This window comes from Galendromus occidentalis, unplaced genomic scaffold (genome assembly GCF_000255335.2).
Source record: "Galendromus occidentalis unplaced genomic scaffold, Mocc_1.1 scf7180000077530, whole genome shotgun sequence".
Lineage (NCBI taxonomy): Eukaryota > Metazoa > Arthropoda > Arachnida > Mesostigmata > Phytoseiidae > Galendromus > Galendromus occidentalis.
Window position 1 is genome coordinate 2,029,955 of NW_003805518.1, and position 22,318 is coordinate 2,052,272.

Sequence of the window (22,318 nt, forward strand, 5' to 3'; positions counted from 1 at the left end):
CGGCGCATGCTCTCTAAAGACCTCCCGACGACGGATGGGATGTTTGGGTAGAACACCCAAAAGAATCCACGCATGCTTCTAGACCGTAGACTTGGTCTTTTTCAAAGCGCGACTTCATTGCTTGGAAGTTCACAAGGTTTGTTCAGACCATTGACCAATTATTCTGACGCATCAACCCAAGGTCACCATCCCTTAACTCCTTGACAAACGTGCCGCCTGAACTCGCGACTCTACTCTAACCGGTCAACCTCATCGAACTTCCAGAGCGATTCGATTTTGTGTGACTTCGATATCGGAGGACATCAATCGAGCTCGTCCAGAATCGTGAGTTGATTTAGCGTTAGACTACAGCCCGCTTGAACGGACTATGCTCCAAAATTAGATGGAGAAACACGCTCGTTCCGTCTGAGAATCCCGTACGGAAAGACGGTTCGCGCACTCTATATCAAGAGATTGTGGGAGGAATGACACAGCTTTTGCGTCGACAACAAGGGCAACGCGCAAGTTAGCCTCGGTTCGGAAGACCTGCCCGGAACCAATTAGTCCGTGGTCGGGACACGACTCGGGCAGATAGTTTTCGGCTCGGACTGAGTCCCCAGAGAAGAACAAAGAGTCCTCTATCCCCCGGATGCCCTCGTCGTGTTTCTGATCTCGCTAATTCGACTTTCCGGTCCCGTTGCAGTTCTCAACGATGGCATTCTTCTTGAGATTGCTGCAGCGACCGATGAGCAATGTTGGCAGAAGCTTACTGGCGTGTCCGGGACGCGTGTCGTCGTACCGATACCTGTCAGACAAAGGAAAGAAAAACAAGTTTTTCTTCATGTCATGGCGCTCCGTTCTCGTGTCTGCCGGACTCGGAGGCATTTTTCTCGGGTCTATGCTCTACGTTAAAGCGGAAAAACAGAGTATCTTAGACAAAGAGCGGAAGCGCGAGATGGGAAAAGCCAAAATCGGAGGTCAGTTCGCATTGACCGACATGAACGGTGTAAGGAGGAAAAGCGAAGACTTCAAAGGCAAATGGTGTCTCATATACTTCGGCTTCACCCACTGTCCTGACATTTGCCCCGACGAGTTGGAGAAAATGGCCAAGGTCATCGATTTGCTAGAAGACAAGACGAAGGGAATCGAGTTGCAAGCCCTCTTCATTTCGGTCGATCCCGCGCGCGACTCTCCGGAGGCCATCAAGCAGTACCTCGCTGAATTCCACCCGAAGATTTTAGGTATGACGGGAACCCAGGAGGAGTTGAATGCGACCAGTAAGAGCTTCCGAGTGTACTTCAGTAAGGGACCTGCGGACGTGGAAGAGGACTACATTGTGGATCACACGGTCATAATGTACCTTGTGGGTCCCGACGGAGATTTCATAGATTATTACGGTCAGAACCGAACGGCGAAACAGATCGTCGACGGCATCGAGTTCCAAAAGATCAAGTACGAAAACTCCAAGAAAAAAGGCATACTAGGAGTTCTTTAGGTACCTAGGTTTCGGATAGGGTTATGAGCGCGCTTTCTCCTCTTGACATCGCTCGAGGGGGAAAGTTCCAAATCGGCTACTCGCTGCTCGACGCGGAAACTGCTCCGCGATAGCTCATCTGTTAGTTGAGAATGACTTGAATCATCTACGTAGACTAGCCTATCCGGTTTGTACATGCACTCCGTGCGAGCAATGCCAGCGGAAAGAAGTTGGTTGAGAATAGTTGGACACTCGATATGTAAACACTGGAGAGCTTCCGGTTCATGAGCGAATTCCTTGCTTGAGGCTCTCTGGAGAATAAATATCGATGGATGTACTTTACGTTCGGGTGTTTTTATTGATGGTTTTCCGTCGTTTCTGTGCAACGATCACCCTGCCATTCCTATGATCATGAATGAGAATCTCGATTCACCAGACCATTGGATCCCAGAGGACGAGAAATGACGCAAGAAACTCCAATTCGTAGGTTGAAGCATCGATGCAATCATGGACAAGACTGTGGACTACGACTCCGAGTACCCAGAAACAAGCTCTCTCGAGCAGAAACCCCCTTGTTCGGTGGCTGTGGAGTCGTGGTCCGAACCAATAAAGGTTTCTGACTTCGTGGCGAAATTCGCGAAGAATGGCTTCGTGGATGGATCGACGCTGGTTTACCGCAGGATAGGGGTGAGTGACTCGGAGGAACATCAAAAAATATGCTCACAGGGATTTCTGTTCGTTCTTGACTCGAGAATCTAGAATGATAAGAATCCGCCTGTTTCGAACAGGAGGTAGATCGTCAAGCAACACTGGAAAGCTTGATGCGTCTGGACGACGAAACAATGACCTCCCTGAAATTTACCATGGACCCGAAGAATCTCCTCTGTGGTGATGAGGAAATCGACTCCACAATCATGCCCGAGACGGAGGAGTGGGCGTCTGTGAATCACCGGAGAGAGTGAGTATACCGCCCGTCCCGGTAAAGGATACCTCTGCTCTGTCAGAGCAGCTGGAGCTTCGACCGCTCTCGCCTGGTTTGTGAACATCTGATTTATCATTTCCACCACCCTCCCCCCCCCAGGGACATGAAGCAAAGCGAGCCGTGGCGCTCCAGAGCGCTCCGAGCAGTGCGAACCGGCGCCGTCAAAGTTGATCTCAAACTCCCGAAGTTCCCCGAAAAGGAATCCGCCGAAACCGTCAAGTCATGTGACATCCAAGGTGTCGAGGCTGTCTTGATAATCAGCTATTTACTGCCCTCGGCTTCGGGGCCTTACCTCAAGCACATGATCGGGCAGTTCGCCGTGCTCGGACAGACGTCCCTCCGGAGCTTGGTTTATAGGTACATGGCATCCTCTACCCATCTGAGCTTCTGTCTATATAGAATCATTTGCCAGAAGCATATTCTGACGGAACGAATCGCCATTCAGGTTCAAATGCGAGCACGACGAGTTACGGCCCGGAGATTTCCGCGACGAACCCTTCGCTCGAGCGTCAGTCAAGCCAATGAAGGAAACCCTCCGCGGGTGAGACTTTTTTTATTCTCCCTCCGCGGCTCTCAGGGCGCCCACGCCAAGATAGGGGCTCATTGAATAAAATTCTGCAGATCACCGATTCGAGTCCGGATACTCGAATGCTTAGAATGAGGAATATGTAATACAATTTAGCAATTTGGATGGATTCGAAGGTTTGGATCTGAAATAAGTACAGCCAGAATGGAACGCATCCTCCTCGTACATCCCCAGGTTCGCGCTCTTTATCGAGAATGTTTTCTACACCAATGATTGGGATTACCCCCATGTTATCCGAGAGTGGGCGGCGCTGAACAATGTGGGTCAATACGAAGTGAGAAGCATAGACAGCGTCTGGTAGGTTCGCTCTGAAGAGCCCTGAATTCGCGCCGTATCGGTCATCAAGGAGAGACTTCCGATCACCGTCCCTCTGTCTCAGTTTTTCAGAGATAACTGTTTGCCTCGGGAAGCCGTACGTATATATTCACAACGGGGACTGTCAACATCACGTAATCATCAACGATCTCAGAATGCACTCCCTGTTGCGAGATGATTGCGACGTCAACCACTATCCCATGTTGCTGGAGAGCTTCGTTCACAGATCTGTGAGTAGCCCCTCAGATACTGTTGCACAGGATGATATACTTGTCGGTCAAGAGGAATGGCAATGCATTGCAATCGTGCGCTTGCGGGAATCATCGCTAATTTCTGTTGCTCCTGACAACCTTCAGGTGCGGACCCTATGTCAGCTGTGCGGGAAACGAGCAGCGCAATGGGCGGTGGAAGATCATCCCAAACTGCCGCTCAATCCTTCCTTCCTCTGTGAAGGATGCAACCTTCACATCAATTATGATAATAACGTACGAAAGTATGACTTCAAGCTATTCACCTACACGGATTGGGGTCTGATGTGAAGCAGCTGAGATTATTCATATCGCAGGTTGCTCTATAGATAGCCGCGAAAGGAGCACGGGAAGATTTTGGCAGTTTCGTCGCTTTATTCCTTTTTATGACGCACATACCGGGAGGATGAGGAATAAATAGATGAATATATCACCCACTAAGTCAATCGATTCGCTGCTTTCTCCTAGTTCCCATGAGGAGAACCCCCCATCCGCAGCGAACTCCACTTTCGCAATAATAAAGGAAATCTTCTCACTAATATATTCAAGGGTCGAGAATCTGGGGCTTCAGCTTCAATCGGTCGATAACGTCCTGACACAGACAAAATACCGGGTTGATCTTTTTCAATCTGTTCTCTCCCAACAAAGACAGTCCTGCCAAACCGAAGTTGGTGTGGTAGGGATCGACCTCGTCCCCGGGACGATCGGCGATTCCTCCGTCGGAATCTTGACAGGCCAGGATAAATGCACTCAGTTTATCTTTATCTATCCAGTGTAGTTTACCGATGATCGCCAGGCTGGTGAGGACCCACCACGAATAACAGGCATCCGGCAGTTTTTCCGGTCGGCCATTCAGACCTCCGCTAGGCAATTGTCGCTCGCATAACCACCAGCCGAGCTGTTCTGCGTTCACGTGATGCAGCTGGTTCAGGATGGAGAGTGTCGCCAAACAGCAGTACACTTGCCCGGCGTGTGTTTCGGAATGAGGGCGACGTCCGAAGCCGCCGTCGAAGTTCATACACGACAAAATGTAGTTTGTCGTAGATTCGATGTCGATTGCGTCCAACCGTTTCAGCAACGCTAACGTGGCAACCGCGCATAACGAGAACCTCGTGTCCACTTCCCCCCATTTGTCACCGAAGAAGGAGCCGTCTTTCTGATGCAGAGAACAGACGTAATCCACGACAGCGTCCGCATTGATGGCGTTCAAAGCGTCGAACGTCACCAGAATCTGAACTCCCGACAGCGTGTAGAGGATATGGGAATCGAGCCGAGGGGCTGCAGATAGACCCCCGTTGGAATGTTGACAACTTTTCACTATTTCGATGATGTCCTCCTTATTGAAATCGCGCAGGGTTCCCATAAGGTCGAGTGCCGTGATGGACCAGAAGATCCCGCTGAGACGAAGGTGTTCTGTCATGACATATTCGAAGGAATCCTTGTTTTCGGCGAAGTCGTAGAGATACTTCGTGTGTTTGGCGATTAACAACTCTTTGTTTGCATCCTCCGGAATCTGAATATCTTTCAAAGGATAAGCCATGTCGAACTATCGGGTGTTTGTCACCTCGGAGTATATTCTTCAGCCTATATGATCCAAAGCGTTCTGTAATAATCAGAAAATCCATAAGGTGCTTGACAGTCGAAGAGACACGTTCGACACCCATGACAAATGTCATTATCGAGTCACCGCCTCTTCCGCACGAGTCACAATCGACAACGGGAAATGCTCCCATCATACGCACCTCGGAACGAAGCGATCAGACTCCCGGGACCATTCGGACGTTCGATTCGGCTGCTGTTCTCCTGAGAAATCAGCTCTCCGGGATCAAATATTGCAGCACTTGAGTACTAATAATGGTTGGCGGAAACCATCAGTACTCTATTTTGTTGCAGTTTGCCTCTGGCAGAAAAGCAGCCGGCTTTCGAGAAGGGAGGGCAGTCACAGCAGGGGAGAGAGCATTTTCGAATTCGCGGCGCCATGGCATCTCATGATCAGAGCAGAAAGTCTGTTGGGGTTGCAGAAGATTAAAAAGAACATTGTGTCTGACGATGAAAGAGCTGAGGGAATATCCTGAAAGATCTGCTCAGCCAATCTATCCCATCCCTTGGCCAACCAGTACCCTCCCTCTGATTGAGAGACAGAAGATGTCCGGCTTGCGCTCAAGTCCGAGGAGACAGGGGTACAGAGGGTCGAGTATCGAGTGGTGCATGAAAACGAAGTGCTCGCATCGGCAGCGGAAGTGAATGATCTTCTTGTTCTTGACGTGGACAGAACTCGTTATTCTTACGCACGCTTCGGACGTCTTCTCGGATGACAGCTTCCCAATCGAAACCGCAGACGGGTTTGATCCTGGTAAGCTCCTGGAATCAGATTCGGAATCCATCTCGAGCAACCCTATCGAAATCGTCCCCATACCCGTCATGCTCGTCGGATCCAAATCGGCTCAGTTCTCCCTCTCCGTTATATCCACCCCGTTTGCCTTGTGATCATCCGTCCCCCGGTTTATTCTTTCTTCCATCGCTCCTCATCCGTAGAGTTCCTGACGCAGCAGGGTTTTCCCCTATGAGGACGGTCCATTGCGTCGTACACCGCTTGATCATCTAGAGATTCACCTGTCCCCCTATTCCATCTGTTCCCAGCAACGGCAATACAGGTTTCACTTTCAGCGACGAAACAACAACGTAAATGCAACAGTTCGGTGGAACGGTGATTCGCCGACCGAGAGCAACCCCATGAAAACTTTCGGAGAATTTAGTTGGACCATTCAACAATGATTGACGTCGATCCGCGATGAGATAGGAGATGGGGCAGAATATTCGATAAGCGAGCGTCTCTTTCGGTCCTCCTTCCAGAGATCGAGCTCCGGGAGAGAACCTTCGTGATAGACCGCAACTACTTCTGCGGAGCTTACGTTCAGTATGACGTTGCGTTAGTGCAACAACTTCTAGATGCGGGTCACCCGAACGAGACGATACCCATAGTCATATCGGAAATGGTGAAGAATTTATTCCAAGTGGCGAACTCGGTCTTCAGCAGATCAGAATCAACCTACTTGAAGCATATGAGATTCTACTCACGCTACCTACGGCGAAAACCAGTTCGAGAGATGGGTAAGAACGACCACGGCAAGTTACTCCATTGTTCGACTAAGGGACTCGATTCCCTGCTTCCCATATCTGTGACCGTTCTAAAATGTTCCCAATTAGGCGTCGACGAGTTCGTCCGGAGGAACCACGTTGATATCAGTGACCATTTTTGCTTCCTGGTCCACATCACTGCTGTCCAGCCGGGACGCAGAAGAGAGTTCCTCGGGTTCGGCAACGTCGGCTCAGTTTGTAACGCGCACAGAGCCGGGCCGGGGGGCAGAGCTCTCCACGGTATGGCGATGGCCGTGAACGTTGCGAAGCTCAAAGATGCGGCTTTCGTGCACGAACTGACTTTCATCCATGAGCTCGGGCACGTTCTCGGAGCGGAACACGACGGTAGTGAAATATTTCGCTCCATTGAGAAATCCTCGTGAAAATCGATTGCCAGAACTCTCATTCTGTGAGATAGCACTTGCCCTAGTAGACCGCAGAGTTGTCATTCCAGGACTGGCCGAAGTTATTTTCGGAAAAACAAGCTGTCCTGTTTGGGAAGTCGACCCCGAGAACAACATCATGTTCTACAAATCCAGGGATCAGTTTCACGTTCATCAGCGATCTTTCAGCAAATGCTCTATCCGGCAAATGGAACAGACCTTAGAGTGAGAGCTTTTTCGCTCCGACTTTGAATTGTCCCTAGAATGCCGAAATCACTCTGCGGGGGAGGAAAAATCCATGCGTGGAAACATACAGCACCTCCAGCACACATATCGATGCCGATGCCGGAAATTTCTAGGAGCATCTTCGAATCGGGTTCTCACAGAACGTGTTTCGATTCCTTCGGAGCCTTCGTCTGTGGCAATGGCATCGTCGAAACTGGAGAGGAATGCGATTGCGGCTTCTCAGAAGAACAGTGTGCCGAGGACCGATGCTGCAACCCTGCGATCACCTCGGCGTGGAATTCACCTATGAAACCCTGCACGTACAAGTAGGTGATTCTGTATATCCGGCTCGATCGCACCGGGAACACACGAAGAATTCCACCACTCAGCTCGAACATCGACTCTAGCTAAGAGTGACGATACATCCAGTGGTCGGCTGATAATCCTGTCATCGATCTCTCACAGGGAGAGGACTCCAGCGACGCAGTGCAGCGTATCGAATGGGCCTTGTTGCGATGGAACGTCCTGTCGGTTCCGCGCTCAAGGAACCCTTTGTGAAGCGGAATCGCCGTGTAGGGAATCTTCCCATTGCACGGGCGACTCCGCTCAGTGCCCACCACCGCTCCCGAAGCCGAATCGGATTCGCTGCCGAGACGATGCAACTTGCTTAAATGGTCTGTTTGACTCCATCCATCCCTCGATTCTCGACCGGTGCCGAGTTATTCGCGATACGTCCGCAAGCCCACGCCAGACTCGATCTCCATTCGCATTCCAAAGCTTTCCTCACAGGGGGATCTGAGCGTTTCGTATAATTACTAGGTACGTGCAAAGGTAGTCTCTGCGACTATTACAATCTCACCAGCTGCGTTCCATGGCTGGCGCGCGCTGATGAGCTCTGCAAGACATTTTGTCTGTCACCTGGCACGAATAAGTGTGAACTCTTATGCAAACTTCATTCCGGAGAGACCTGTGACCGTTTCCTCGCTCCAGGTGAGCACGAACCCCGCTTCGCTAATCTGCGTTCTCTGTTGCATTCAAGCACCCCTCTCATCCCCCAAGTCGAACTGCATTTGGATTCCAGGTTTCGAGTGTGCTGATGGAGAAGGAACCTGTGATTTCCGGGGGCATTGCTTCCGAATACACCGCCGGTTCTTCTTCCTCAAGTCCGTCATGATTTTCCTCATCTTCATTTCTATGGCGGCTTACTTTTATGCTATTTTGAAAATCGCCACGAGGATACCCCGCGGGAATTTCGCACGGAGTCGCGCCGCAAAGAAACTCGAGACGAAAGTGCTCAATTATGTGAAACGGTTGCAGAGACTCGAGCGAAACATGAGAAGAGAAACTCGATAGTGAAAATTGAAAAGGAGAGAAATTCGATAGCTTGAATAAATATTGTTTTGGATGTCCCCGATAGTCTTTGCTTCCGAGTACAATGGTTTATCGAACAGATGTGTGATAAAATCGATGTGTCCGGTGAGGAGGATCGGGTACAGGACCGCGATCACCGCCATGGAGTTTATTTTTCTATAGTTCATAGTTCACGGAGAGGTTTGTACGTGACGTCCGTCGTGCTTTGGAAGATTGAAGGAGTTCGAACTACATGGATCTCGTATCGGCCAGCCTCGGAGGCGATCAGACGTGACGGACCTGACAAAAAAAGACGAAGATCGATATCGTCTGATATCTGATCCACGTCAGAGGGTCACAGTATACTCTCCCCGTCTCGTCCGCGGCGCTTAAAAGAGCGATTCGATGTCCTCGATCCATTCTGGCTGGAGCAGCGGGTTTGAAGAACAATGCTGCTGACATTTGATTCCAGAGTATTCATTCACATCGCGAAAGGTAATGCGGAGCCACAAATCGAAATGATTGAGGAGTGAGATGAAGCATCGACCTATTCATCCCGCTCCTAAACCTGCCAGCAAGCTCTATTGCTGCTGAGACTGTCTCAGATTCCAGTTTCACACCCATCCTATGAACCCGTCGAATCAAGTCCGGAGAACAATGGGGCAGAGCAGAAACATATCATAACAATCACTCCGCTGGCATCACCTAGCTCTAGCTCACAGACCCTCGGCAATACAGGTCTATCAGGATTTGTCAAGTATATCTTCGATGAACTTCGCCATCCGAATGTCTTTAGTAGAGAGACCCTTCACGTCGTGGGTTGTGAGGGTTATCGTGAGGCGATTGTAAACGTTCTGCCATTCTGGATGGTGATTAATTTTCTCGGCGTGCAGCGCGATCCTCGTCATCAGTCCGAAAGCTTCGTTGAAATCCTTCAATGTTAGCGCCTTCCGCATCGCGTCTCTATCCTCAAGTAACTCCCAGCCGCGGACGAGCAATGGATCTAGAAGCTCTGCGCGTTGGGCCTCCGTCAATAATGTAACTACTCTTTTCGAGGGTGAAGACGCCGCCAAGAGCTTGGCGAAAAGACGCATTCCGGATGTTCCTGTCAAGCAAGAATTTATTTTAGGTCTGACGAGCATCATTCGGTCGCTGTCCACAGTTGTCCGATCGATGCATTGCTCCATCCCCTAGAGACAGCTCGGAGATCCCCTGGCGCGAAGCTCCAACGTAACAATCATAGAAGAATTTCGGGGGGGGGGGAGGAGGTGAGCGAATGAGTCAGAATCTCAGCTAATTGTAGAGCGAGCATCGAGTGCCGTTGATGAGCCCGAGAAGGTTCCCGAATGCTGCCCACACAAATTGAAATAATTTCATCACTGGGTCGAGACGCTCCGCGTGAGTCTCGGGGAGCGTGAAGGAGCTCTCGAAACTACGCCTGATTATCACCAAGCGGGATCCGGAAGCATGAGCCGCCCAACAACGACCAGCTGGAGGCACGGTGGCGAGCTCTCGGAGGGGTTGCCCCCTTGCGCGTGATATCAAATCTGGTGGGGGATCAATCGCAACATGCACATCCTTATAGGGGAGTGCGAGGGTCAGTGCTCCGCCGATCTATCAGAGCCGCGAGAGAGAGAGGATACACTCTTTCAGCGAGCGAGGATCGAGAAGGATTCGAGTCGTCGAGAATACTGCATTTTGAATCGTGACAGAGTTTGAACTCACTTTCTCACAACTGATTTCCGAACGAGTCGAGAGCGCGGCGGGACGGGCTCTCGTAGAACACGTGTGGTCATTTTTGAATTTGAGCGCCATCCACCCGCGTCATCGAACCGCCACCGAACACAACAAATATGTCTATGTGTGTGAGAAGCAGTGTGGGGAAGTGTGAACTCCCTTCGGAATGACATTTGAGCTCAATGTGAGTGTCCTCCGCGAACCTGTGGACAAGTAGAAGTCGTTTCGTTCGGTGAATAGACTCGGAGCGTCAATCGTTCTGAAGACGAGTCGAAGTGAGAAGGGCGGGGTTGTATGAGAGGCGTGTTCTTCTGGCGGGAGGGTGTGTGACTCTCGACGACACCCACTCTGATAAGAAACAGGTAATTCTAGCTACTGCATGAGGAGAAGTCAAGACTGTCGGGGGCTTGTAGAGTCCTCCGGCCCCCCTTCCTAGATGGCGAATCGGAAGTTGGAGCTTTGAGACGTCGGTGAACGTCCCTGGTGCCGGGATTCGAAATCCACGTCTCAGACCAACAAGGATTCCGCACAAAAAGGAATGCGTGATTCTGCCGAGTTCGTTGTCATGCTAGATGACCACTGGACGACTGAGGAACTCCTATCGGTTTAGGGGCAACTATGGCGCATTGTTGGAGGGTGCCCATGAATTTCCGGGGCGAATGACAAGCTTCGCTGTGTCTCTCCCTGAGCCCTGGGTTTCGCTCCTCAGCAGAGCCCCCCCCCCCTCGCCGTTAGCTCACGATCGCGGCTTGAAACCTCCTTCGAACACTCCGCCTGATTCGAGACGGTCAATCTATCTCAGGATCACAGCCCCGGAGCATCAGCCTCGAACCTTCGTCAACAGTGTTCCCTGTGGGGTTCGCGAGAAATTTCCTAGTGGACCTTTACTGTAGAAGAATCGATGAGGGATTCCCTGTATTCGGTCTGCTAGAGATTACTCTGAACGCTCCCTCAATTGCTGCTCTCGGCCAGATCAGAAGATAATGACCGACTTTGAAATTATCGTGGTGATATAATAGTTCCAGTTCTCATTCGTGACAATGAATCTCATGACCCGCGAATCATCGCGAAACGCCGGAGAGTCTGTTTGAAGGAGAGTCTCGGACTCAAACCTCTCTGCGCAAGCTTTAGTTCGACGATACTCGACTTCTGTGTGGATCAAGGCATCGTTGCGCAAGTTTTTAAATCCAGTTGCGGTCTGACGTCCGTACAGAGCATCTCAGATGTGGCTCTCCGCCTCTCCCAGACGGGGATCTCCGTGAATTTTCATGTTCTAATGATATAATTGATCGAAGGAGGATTGAACGTACCTCTCGCTCATTCAGCAAAAGTAGTATTGGCTGACGAGCCTTTGAGTTCCATGAGTGGAACGATGCACAGGTAGAATCACCATGATTTAGAATCTTTGTCTGTGAAAGATGAATCTCATGAGACGATCAGAGAAACCGGCTTTATGAGGGAGGAGGTGGTAATCGTGCCAGTGTGTGGGAATTCCTCCCTGCAGCCGGGAAGGTGCTCGGCAGGCGGAGCGATCCGATCCCCGATTCTGTCATGAGCAGGTCAAGAGGGGTGACCACGAGCTCGGTCTGGCTCGGCGGCGGGAATCCCGGGAACCCGCCTGTATCGACGTCCTCGTACCTTTTACGCTCGTGATCGGACTGATTAAACCCGTTGGAGGCATTGAGAATCCCCAGTATGTGAAGTTCATCTTCGGTGCCTCACCGCAGGTCCGTGTCGCTCCGATTAGGTGGATCTCGGCTAATGTCCCCGAGTCACGGAAACCGAGTCTGGCTCCTGTTGTTCGGTTTCTTCAGGCCTAAGGTCGCTCCCGGAGTGCGAACCGAGATGGAAGTGAGTGTTTCACTCGGGACATTCTCATTGAATTTAAAGGTTGCTTTTGGAAAATCCTCACCTCCTGACTGGCAATTCTAGCTCCATCCACACTCTGTCACTGTTTGCCATCGGTGCGAGGTCTCACAGAATCTCCACTGATGAGCCCTCACGATTAATGGTCCAAAGAGCTCGACGTCGGGGCCCACGGAGCCGCCGACGGACGCTCGCTCGGCTCCATGGAGCGGTGTTTTCGCCCAACTTTCAAGGCACACTAAAACGTAGCCTGGGCTTTACAACCATGGAACCGACTCACGTGAGTCTTGCCGAAAGGTCGTCGTTCCTACTCCCGATTCGACCGATTCGAAACGCGGAGGGCTTCGCGCGCAACACGTCATGCTTCCAGATTGTGTAGCCGCCGATGCAGTCGACGAATGTATGCTTCCGTCTGCCGCTAGTTCAGGTTATCCAGACTCCCTTTCTGGATGCGGAATTCAGCAGAACTCTCGGCTGTTTTGCCGCCGGACTGTCTAGCCTCCGCACGGACTGACTCGGTGGAAATCTAGCTGCCAGCATCAGCCTTCGTTCAGCTAGAACGGCTGAGCAAAGAAGGCATTCGAGAAATGTCGGCTGTGAGGCAAGCGCGGTACCGACAGCTGGAATTGAAGCTCGTGTGTTGAGACGTTGCTTTCGGCCGATGAAGTGAGGGACGTTCCAGTGACAGAGCTTTTTCGACGCTCCGGCAAATGGAAGCCCACGAGGATGGGAGGCCTCTCGATAAAAAAGGTGAAACCGCTTGACCACAGCATTCCTATGTTGTGAGGTCGACAGGAATCTTTCCAGAAAATGATCCATCCCATCAGGCCGTGAAATATATTAATTGCTCTGATGTTGAGAAGGACAAATCAAGACTGGCCGCTCGTTCTGTGCTCGGAGGCTTCGCCCTCGTCGGTCAGTCTTGGAATGACTTCCAGGAGGAACTCGATCTTTCTCGAGTTTCCTTGTCAAGCCAGTAGAATGGTAGAGCGACGGTCCCATGATTCCTTGTGCTTCGGTCGATGGCGGATACGATTTCTTGGGATTTGAATTCTCTTGCGGTGGCGCCTGATTCTGACTTGGAATCTCCTGGAAACTCCTTCGCCCGGGGCATGATGATCGCTTCGATGCACGGAGTCCTTCGTCCTTCTCACATTCCGGAATCGTGTGCGCTGCTGTAAAGCGTATGATTTGGAGATCTCAGGAGCCGAGTCCGCAGTACCGACTAGTGCATCCACAACCTGGTCCCGCCGGGGAACCGTAGCGAATATTTGAATTTCTTGTCGTCGCATTGCGAAATTTAACATACTAAGGTCAACGACTGAGAGCTGGATAATAATTAATTAACTAGAGCCGCCGGCCGTACCGGAACCGGGATCGAGTCGGTCCGGTTGATATGCAGTTGCGGAGCTATGGGAAACGGAGGCGTCTCCTGTCGTGGGGAGCGCGCGAGCGCAAATCAAGTTCCGTCGCGGGTAGATGCGACCCATCCGAGGATCCGAGAGACACTCATGCGGCTGAAGCGGCGCGCTTCAGAATCCGGGAGCTCACCGGATTCGCACATAAGACACGTCTAGGCATCGAGGGACTTTTCGGGACATCGTATAATTTCGGTGTTTAGCGGGAGCCGGAGGGCACTGAGCCATCAGAGGTAGAAGTCTGGAAGCTCAAGATGATCACGGAATCGGTTATGGAATTCCCCACTCTGCAGTTCGGGTATGCGCGACAGGGCCCTCATGACGTGACCTCTTCGAAACAATCGAGCTGATGCAATCGATGTGGGACTCGGGCTCTGTTTTCTTCACAAAACCTGCAAGCATGAACTCCGTTGGACAATACTCCTTTCCGATCAGGACACGGATTGTCTCACGAAGACTGGGTAGCGATTGTGTCCGATCTTGAAGAGAATCGGAGTCCAGATCGGAGCTGCGGAGCAAGCCGAACTTCGATTCTCTCCCAGAGGTAGTCAGGAAGTTTTGATATCGAGTTCCTAACTGCTTCTCCGAACAATTCGCTGTCACTCTGTCCCCATCAGCGACCGACGGTTTCGGTCTGGGGCTCGGTGAGATCTGGAAGCAAGATCAAGGGAATTATCACCCTCTCCGGAAGACAGAGTTATTGTGAATCGGAGCCTGGGACATTCCGCTTTTGAGTCACGACCCGCGAAGGAACGCGTTTCTTAACAAATACTTGCGGGGTTGATCGGTTCCGAACGGTGGAGGGATGGGAGTCTAGCCGACGGGTCGATCGCTTAGGTCTGGGTCTGCGGCTCCCGAAGTCGGAGAAAACATGGGATTCTTTTTGCTACTTGATGGCCCATTCTGGAACCAGACCCGAGTTCAGGAAAAACCCGATCCAGGCGAAAGTATCCTCTCGAAGAGGGGAGGACCCTCGTCCACCGGGGTTGTTGGTGGTGATTAGCTGCCCACAAAACATCGCGGACCGATGGAGAATCACTCCGTGCTGCGAGTTGAGGAACGGAATATGATATTGCAGCATTCTTGAGCAACGGAACCCTACCTGGTGTGGGTATACCACATCAGGAGATCGCTCCGCTGGATCCATTCAGTCGAATGGATCCATCCATCCATCGTACCTTGGGTTGCATCGTCGGGACTTGCTGCGGGTGAGCAGTCGCGTCAGACGGGGTGACGTCTCGCTCGGTCATACTGTCAACAGGTCTGCATCAAAATATTTATTTGTAAGCTGCATCGGCTCCGACGTGAGAGCGTGCCACGCTAGAATGCTTGCCTTACGTGATACTGCGCGAGACGATCGCCCGCGCGTCGGAATCACTCATATCCATGGCTTGAATGGAGCCAGATTCTTAGCAGCTGCTAAGGAGTCTGGGATTCTGTGGTCTTCGTGTAGCTTTGCTCAGGGCTGCTGGACCTGATCGACAGCACGTACTAGATATAATTAGGCAGCTCAGAAGGAGTAAGGGAACGACTCTCGAGTAGTGTGCCCATAGTCGCGATCCCCCGGGACGCACAGCGATGGAGCCCTCCCTCACGCACGTGGAAATCTTCGCAGGATCCAATAGAGGGAGAATTCACCCGTAGTCCGAGATTTCCTCTAAAGTTCATTTTTCTTTCATGTCATCCTCAGTTGGCTTCTCAGAAAGACGACGCCGCTCTTCATTCAGATTCTCCTCTGCGTTCCTACGCAGAATCGGATGGATCCTCAGGAGGGAACAGAATAAATCGGGAGAAAACTATCAGGACAGTATCGTCGTCGGCGGCGGCAACGGTGTACAACAGAAGGGTGAAGAAGCATCACAAGCCGGAGACGAACCTTCAACTCGACAGGATTCCAATTCATCCGACAACGGCGTCTCTCGGTAGGCTCTTGCTCATTTTGCGCGGACCCAATCGCTTCAATACTCAGCATCGATCCTGGGGCTTTGGAAACTCTTCATCGGGGTTTTCCGTCTAAGGGGGGCGAGACGAACCGAATTTGCTCCGAGCCACGCGAGGGTTTCTCCGGAGAAAGATCCTCGCGTTCGATCTATCATATTGTATTTGATGAAAAAAAAAGTCAACTCCCGTGATTTGGATGGCGTGGCGCTCCTACCACGAGTCGGAATCTTCTCGAGTACTAATCCGTTCTTCGCTTTTCAGTAACGACGGCGTCGCCGGAACTGGGGTCGAAGGGCCGGTCGTGGGCTCGTCGCGCGACATGGATTCGGAAGTGAGCAGTAGTATTGGCACGCCGTTCAGAGCAAGACGGCCAGGGCCTCTCGACACGTCTACAATCGGCACGTCGACACCATCGCACATGAGCCAGTCCGAAGCCAAGACGCCCACGACCTCGACGACGGCGCCCTTGACACCTGTCGACAAAGGCGGTAGAGATGGTGCCGATAAGAGCGGGACAGCTGCCGGTGCAGCGGGTAGCCGGCCCGGCGAGAAGGAGAAACTCGGACATCGGCGAATCGACGACGAAGGCAAGGTCACCTTCAAGAAAATCCACTCGTCCACTATCATCGAATCCATTCAGCTCGGCATCGGTTACGCCGTGGGAAGTCTCGCTTCGAAGCCAGAGCGGGATTTACTCATGCAGGATTTTGCGATGGTGGACAACCTCGACTTCCCCAGAGAAGGGGGGACGGCGAGTCCGGCGCATCATCACGATTCATTCAAGTTCAAGGCTTACTCACCCGTAGCGTTCCGTTATTTCCGAGATCTCTTCCAGATCCAACCTGGCGATTTTCTGCTCTCGTTATGCAACGAAGCAATGCGTGAACTCAGCAATCCAGGTGCGTCTGGTTCACTGTTCTATGTGACGGCCGACGACGAATTCATCATAAAGACTGTTGCGCACGTCGAGGCTGACTTCCTGCAGAGCCTGCTGCCGGGCTACTATATGAACCTCCACCAGAACCCACGGACGTTACTGCCGAAGTTCTTCGGTCTTTTCTGCTATATCGCCGGCAACAAAAACGTCCGTGTGATTGTGATGAACAACCTGTTGCCGTCGAGCGTGAGAATGCATCTCAAATACGATCTGAAAGGTTCCACGTATAAGCGCAAGGCCAACAAGGCCGAACGCCAGAAGAAGTCCCCGACCTTCAAGGACCTCGATTTCATGGAGCATCATCCCGAAGGGATTCTTCTCGACGCGCAAACCTACGACGCACTCATCAACACCATCCAGAGAGATTGTCGCGTACTGGAAAGCTTCAAGATCATGGACTACTCTCTCTTGCTGGGAATCCACAACATCGATCAAGCGGCACGAGAAGCCGAAGCTGCGGACACGGCGGTTGACGCAGCTACGCTTGGTGCGTCTACAGGAGGTGCCAACATTCCCCGATCGAAATCGATGAACCGGGGTCGGTTGGCAGCGTTTTCAACCGCCATCGAATCGATTGATCACGACGAAAATTCTCCGCCTGGCGGGATCCCCGCCGTAAACTCGAAGGGCGAGCGGCTTCTGCTGTTCATAGGCATCATAGACATATTGCAATCGTATCGTTTGCGAAAGAGACTCGAGCATTCGTGGAAAGCCCTTCTGCACGACGGGGACACCGTGTCGGTACACAGGCCAGGATTCTACGCTAAGCGTTTCCAGGACTTCATGAGTCAGAAAGTGTTCAAGCGAATGGCGTCGCCACTCAAACACACGCCGTCGAAGAAAAACCCCAAGCTCGTTACTGTGGTTCGCAGGGTGATGCAGGAAAAGCACGATGTCCACCCGACATCTGCGGACGGAAATCTGCTGACACAGCAACAGAAGGGTATGATGGCGCCGCCATCGACACCAGTGCCTCCAGCATCTTCGAGCGGCTACGAGAACGCTTCGTCGAACAACGACGATGACGATGATCGGGGCGTCGAAGATCTCGCTGACACCGACCGTGCGAACGCAGAATACGACGCTGCGACAAGTACGGCGTCGACCGCGGAAACGATACCAACGGCAACCGGTCGCACAACCGCCGCCGAAGACTTGCAAGACGCGTCGACGGTCGAAGACGCTCTGGACAGGATAAGATTGCAGAATGTGAGTTCCGAGAGCTCGGAGAATACGAATGGCGGTACGCACACTTCCGTCTCCTCAAGCAGGGTCATCGTTTCGAACACGACGGTGTCTGCGACGTCTAAAGAAATGACGAAGATGTGAGCGATTGGAAGCATCGAAACCAGGAGAATAACAACAAGAATGACACAGCAACAAGAACAACAACATCAGAAACAGCGAGAGCTCCGTGTGGGAAACCTCACGCAGCCACCTCTCAGCGTGAAGCAGCAGAGATTTCAATCTCCAGATGGACGACATGCGTATACGGTCTGTAGGAGAAGCTTCGAAGTCCACTACTCTGAGATTAGGGGTTTTGCAATATTTTGTACACTCGAGTTCATTCATAAGAGCGTTTTTGATTCTCTCGGTTGTCGCATCCTCATGATTATCTCTCCTCCTCCCACTCTCCGGTGTCACAGCCCCTTCTCCTAGGGTCCTTGAGTGAAAATGTCGTTGTTCAAAAATCTTCGTCCTCCGACCCCAGTCTCGCCCCAACCCCCGGTCATCCCCAACCCCTGCTCCAGTCTTCCGAGGATCGTTGGTCGGCATGATTTATCGGTCTCTTTTTCGGAATATAAGTCATGAGGCTGAACATCAGAGAAAAATACGCGATGATCGAGTTTTATGAGATCGCTGATGCAGAAACGTCTGCTCGCGGCCCAAGATGGCTGAGATTCTCACATGCCAATTGCTTGATTTCGAACTAGGACCAGCCTTCCTTTAGAGGAACCATTCCTTGGATCCACGAGCTTCTCGTCGCTCCATGCACGGGGAATACTGAATTTAGGACGATCAAACCGTCGATTGAACTCCGTATTTCGTATTTGCAAAAAGTTATGTCCGTATTCGGGCTTCCGATCGATACGATGCATCAACTTCTCAAGGATAGTTGAGCCACCAAAAAATAATCCATGATGACCTGTAGAAGTTGAGGACCAGTCTCTGTGATCCAACACGAAAATTGCCGCACCGCCTATGCCTCTTTCACCCATGTTCGCTACCGCCAACGCATCAGCGAGGTGCATGAAATCCCTTCCTTGCCTTGTAACCTGAGACCTGAACCCCTTGCCCCGCATCCTCGATTCGATTCCCCGGATGTTGGGCTTAGAGAGAATATAATCGATCATATCCTCAATAATAAGGCTTCGCGAGAGGCACGACGCTAAGCAGAAAGTTTCCCCCGACTCCGCAACGAAATGTTCAAACGAGAGGAGACGGGATTACGTTCTGGGATCGGTTGCTGTTCGATAGCTTTTTAAAACGCTGTTTCCTACGCTCCTCGCCTCCAGTAGCTCCCGAATGAGGGAGAGTAATTAGCTGCTGGGGCCTACAAATACCAACCGTCAGGACGATGTCGACGTCTTGGATGCGTCGACGCCGGTTTTAGAGTCTCGAAGGAATTTTCAAATACTTAATTGTGCACGTAGATCACTGTCTGAGGAGAGGAGTACCTTAACTTTGTACTTGCCAGCATCGCGAGCGATGAGGATCGGCGACAAAGCTTGAGAATGAAATGTAGTGAGAGAGAGAATGAGATAGAGAAACGGAGGGATATAGCGGCGACAAGTATTTCTTAGTTTCCTCTGACGAGGTCTTCCCACTCAGCCCTGAGCTCACTTACTGTAAGTCTTAGTTAGTTTGATATCGAGGATAACAATATGGTAGAAACCAGCGACAATTATTACAATCATATGAGGAGGTCGAGGATCTATAATTCTGTTCGGAGAAAATGGAAGAGTAGTCTGTCTGAGTTTTCTATGCGTCATGCGGTAAGGCTGTGAACATTGAATTTTGTAAATATCAAGATTTCACGTTAACGAAACAACAACGACAACGTAACGAATTTTCATCCTCATTCATTCCTCTCTTTCACAATTATCGGCGCTTTCGCGATGACGGATATCGTTATCATCATCACCACCTCACTCTGCTGATGAAGCACTCACCGATATTAACTCGCCTGAGACTTGATTGATGATTATATCGGTAGCTCCTATTCGAGGAGCATAGAATCATGCCGCAAATCGAGAGAAACGCAAATCATGAGGGCGGCAGGGACCGGAGCCAATTAACGGAAGGCTTGATCAGAAATGGGGTTAAAGGAATGTCTGACTGACCTGCCGTCTCAGATAGTTATATGTGGGACCGATTGACTGACTAAGATTGGGAGCCAAATACTTATCCATACATCAAGGGATCCTCAACAGACTAAAGAACTTTCGTTGAGGAATCCTCCCCAGAGATTTTGTCGCGGGGTTCACGACTTCACGACATCGCGATCACTGAGCGAACCTTCCTCTTCGTCGCGTCTTGTGGAGGGCTCTTGAGCCCCTCGATGCGTCGGATAAGCCTTCATCCATAGCCTCCTGAGAGGTGGAACCTTAATCTTGATTTGCGAATCTCCATGGACCCCTCGCAAGGAAAGTTCGCGCCTGAACGACACATAAGCGGAGTGCGTCAGATGAGTGAGGGAGAGATCGTGTATGAGAGCTACCTTCATCTCACGTATACATATTCATCAGAATGGCTGGTCCTAGGGCCGGAAAACGCTATGTATCTTTTCGGAAAGTTTACGATAGCGCTCTGAGGGAGGTAGGATGCGAGTTATTTTTGTCGATTGATTGATCGGTTGATTGATTCGTCCGTTGGTAGACTAATCGATTGCTCGATTGACTGACTGACTGCATGATCGGTTGGTTGAATTATCGATTGCACTCTCATTCCTTGTAACCAACTGGGAACGGTGGCTTGATATGAGGTAGGGTGACGATGGTGATTATTATATCAATGGAAGTTATGTACATAAAATTGTATTATATTTTTAGGTGTTGTTCTGGTTGCCATAGTGACGGCAGGTTTTCTGCAATGAGTTTTCTGATTCTAGTTCGACCGCCTCTCGTGCTCTGTCTAGGACCAGGGGTCGAGCCTGCGCTTGTGATTGTTTAAGGCGACTAGCGATGAATATTCAAACGACGTTGAGGAACACCTGCTAGGGTCGAAAGACAATGAAAAGCATGATATCTCTGACAAAAAGCTTCCGTCAGTAGGACGACTCGTGAGAGTTTTGTTTGAGGAAACTTCACTAACGCATTGGAAGCACACTCCTCGGGGATTTTTTGCGCTCCAGAGTCTTCCGTTGAACGGCTTCGTGGCTTCGTCATTATTATTGTCATTATTACCACCATCATCATCATCATTATTGAAACTGTCGAGTTGCCAGACGATTGAACAAGGACTTGATTGATTTGCGGCTCCCCTGCTTCCCTTCAGGGTAGACTAAGTTATCTTTTCTGATCGATTTAGTCAAGAAACTTTCGAGCTCTTGGCTCTGTCTAGTTGAGACGATGATGATGGGGAAAACTCACAGGGAATGAGTCGCTTCCTACGAAGAGTCATTTCGGATAAGAATTGGAGGCTATGTATTCGGGAATGCAGAGGAGAAGAAACATTCCCGATGCGATGTGAAGCACGATGAGGGATGAGGCAGGCACGCGCACGCTTGAGCCTGATTGGTCTGGCTGTGGAATAACTTATGCTCAGCGACACGGTGTCGAGCCGAGGAGCTGAATGGCCATGACGAGGTGTGATCGCTGATCGAAATTCCGACATCGATCACCGTCTATTTTTATTTGGTTCGCAGACAAGTTCTGCTCGACCTCAAAGGGATTAACATCGAAACGAGATATGTTAGGAACAGAGAAAGAACATCGGATCGAGGATAGTTGAGCGAATTCCAGCATGAATCTAGCAGATTCGACATTATATTTGACGAGTCTCTCAGCCGAACATAACCAAGACTGCCTTCGACAATTATGGAGTCGATAATAGTTACGATGATGATAATAATTACGATAATGATAACAATAATAATGACGAGACGGATTCTACCGATTCCTATCGCCGGACGGAGGCGAGGCAGAAGTCAGAGGAATATTCCTTGAGAGAAATCTACGATAATAGCTGCAGAAGCTGAGATGAAACTCTCGGCATTATAATTCAAGAGAAAGGAAATGGAGTGTGGGCGAGCAAGGTGAAGAACTGCTTCACGGAGTGTATTGAGGTCGTATGAGAACGAACATGCGAGAAGGGGAAGGTTGCAGTTATGAGATGACGAATAAAGAGCGTAGATATCATCACTACATGCAGTCGCAATTCAAGAAACCGTAACAGAGTCTATTCATTTATTATAATGGCCACGACTTATGGTGACTCGTTTCTTCGTCTCTCCTTCAATATTTCAGTGATAAGGATGCTCTGATCGAACAAGATAAACTGGAAGTCTAGCCCCCGTCAGACGCGAATCCCGAATACATAATTCAAAACAGTCTACTGTCTTCAACAGTAGGCCATTGAAATTCGACAGCTTTCAAATTGAGCACGCTATCCCTCGTCGATTCATTGTACGAAGGAACACTCGCATGGATGAGACTTGGCTGCGATTGCGGAGTGAGAGAGCCTTCCCTCGCGGCAGCTGCACCGTCTGGGCCATCGAAGGCAAAGAATTCTAAAACT

The 22,318-nt window shown here is 50.7% G+C and overlaps 6 protein-coding genes across 6 annotated transcripts; 4 read left to right on the forward strand and 2 right to left on the reverse strand.

Annotated features, from left to right (window-relative positions):
* Positions 1–89: 89 nt before the first annotated feature.
* Scox (Synthesis of cytochrome c oxidase) lies at positions 90–1,759 on the forward strand. The gene is made up of 3 exons (XM_003748329.2): positions 90–136; positions 265–324; positions 683–1,759. Exon 3 carries the CDS (start codon positions 692–694, stop codon positions 1,472–1,474), a length of 783 nt encoding a protein of 260 aa, XP_003748377.1. The 5' UTR covers positions 90–136; positions 265–324; positions 683–691; the 3' UTR covers positions 1,475–1,759.
* A 201-nt stretch (positions 1,760–1,960) lies between these two features.
* On the forward strand, positions 1,961–4,139 carry Pbp49 (proximal sequence element A Pbp49). The gene is made up of 7 exons (XM_018641395.2): positions 1,961–2,140; positions 2,242–2,411; positions 2,535–2,792; positions 2,881–2,976; positions 3,196–3,318; positions 3,401–3,566; positions 3,693–4,139. Exons 1-7 carry the CDS (start codon positions 1,961–1,963, stop codon positions 3,873–3,875), a joined length of 1,176 nt encoding a protein of 391 aa, XP_018496911.2. The 3' UTR covers positions 3,876–4,139.
* On the reverse strand, positions 3,946–5,489 carry RabGGTb (geranylgeranyl transferase type-2 subunit beta). The gene is made up of 2 exons (XM_003748330.2): positions 5,327–5,489; positions 3,946–5,187 (listed from the first exon to the last, which is right to left on the reverse strand). The coding sequence occupies exon 2, from the start codon at positions 5,122–5,124 to the stop codon at positions 4,129–4,131; it is 996 nt and encodes a 331-aa protein (XP_003748378.1). The 5' UTR covers positions 5,125–5,187; positions 5,327–5,489; the 3' UTR covers positions 3,946–4,128.
* Positions 5,490–6,270: 781 nt separating this feature from the next.
* On the forward strand, positions 6,271–8,730 carry LOC100898954 (disintegrin and metalloproteinase domain-containing protein 10). Its single transcript, XM_029112872.1, has 7 exons — positions 6,271–6,283; positions 6,438–7,067; positions 7,177–7,330; positions 7,492–7,656; positions 7,796–8,004; positions 8,150–8,320; positions 8,412–8,730. The coding sequence occupies exons 1-7, from the start codon at positions 6,271–6,273 to the stop codon at positions 8,681–8,683; spliced, it is 1,614 nt and encodes a 537-aa protein (XP_028968705.1). The 3' UTR covers positions 8,684–8,730.
* A 124-nt stretch (positions 8,731–8,854) lies between these two features.
* Positions 8,855–10,186, reverse strand: LOC100897711 (pterin-4-alpha-carbinolamine dehydratase). The gene has a single exon (XM_018641410.1). It carries the CDS (start codon positions 9,865–9,867, stop codon positions 9,424–9,426), a length of 444 nt encoding a protein of 147 aa, XP_018496926.1. The 5' UTR covers positions 9,868–10,186; the 3' UTR covers positions 8,855–9,423.
* A 3,769-nt stretch (positions 10,187–13,955) lies between these two features.
* On the forward strand, positions 13,956–17,908 carry LOC100899240 (phosphatidylinositol 4-phosphate 5-kinase type-1 alpha-like). Its single transcript, XM_018641396.2, has 3 exons — positions 13,956–13,999; positions 15,453–15,623; positions 15,904–17,908. Exons 1-3 carry the CDS (start codon positions 13,956–13,958, stop codon positions 17,906–17,908), a joined length of 2,220 nt encoding a protein of 739 aa, XP_018496912.2.
* The last annotated feature ends 4,410 nt before the right edge of the window (positions 17,909–22,318 follow it).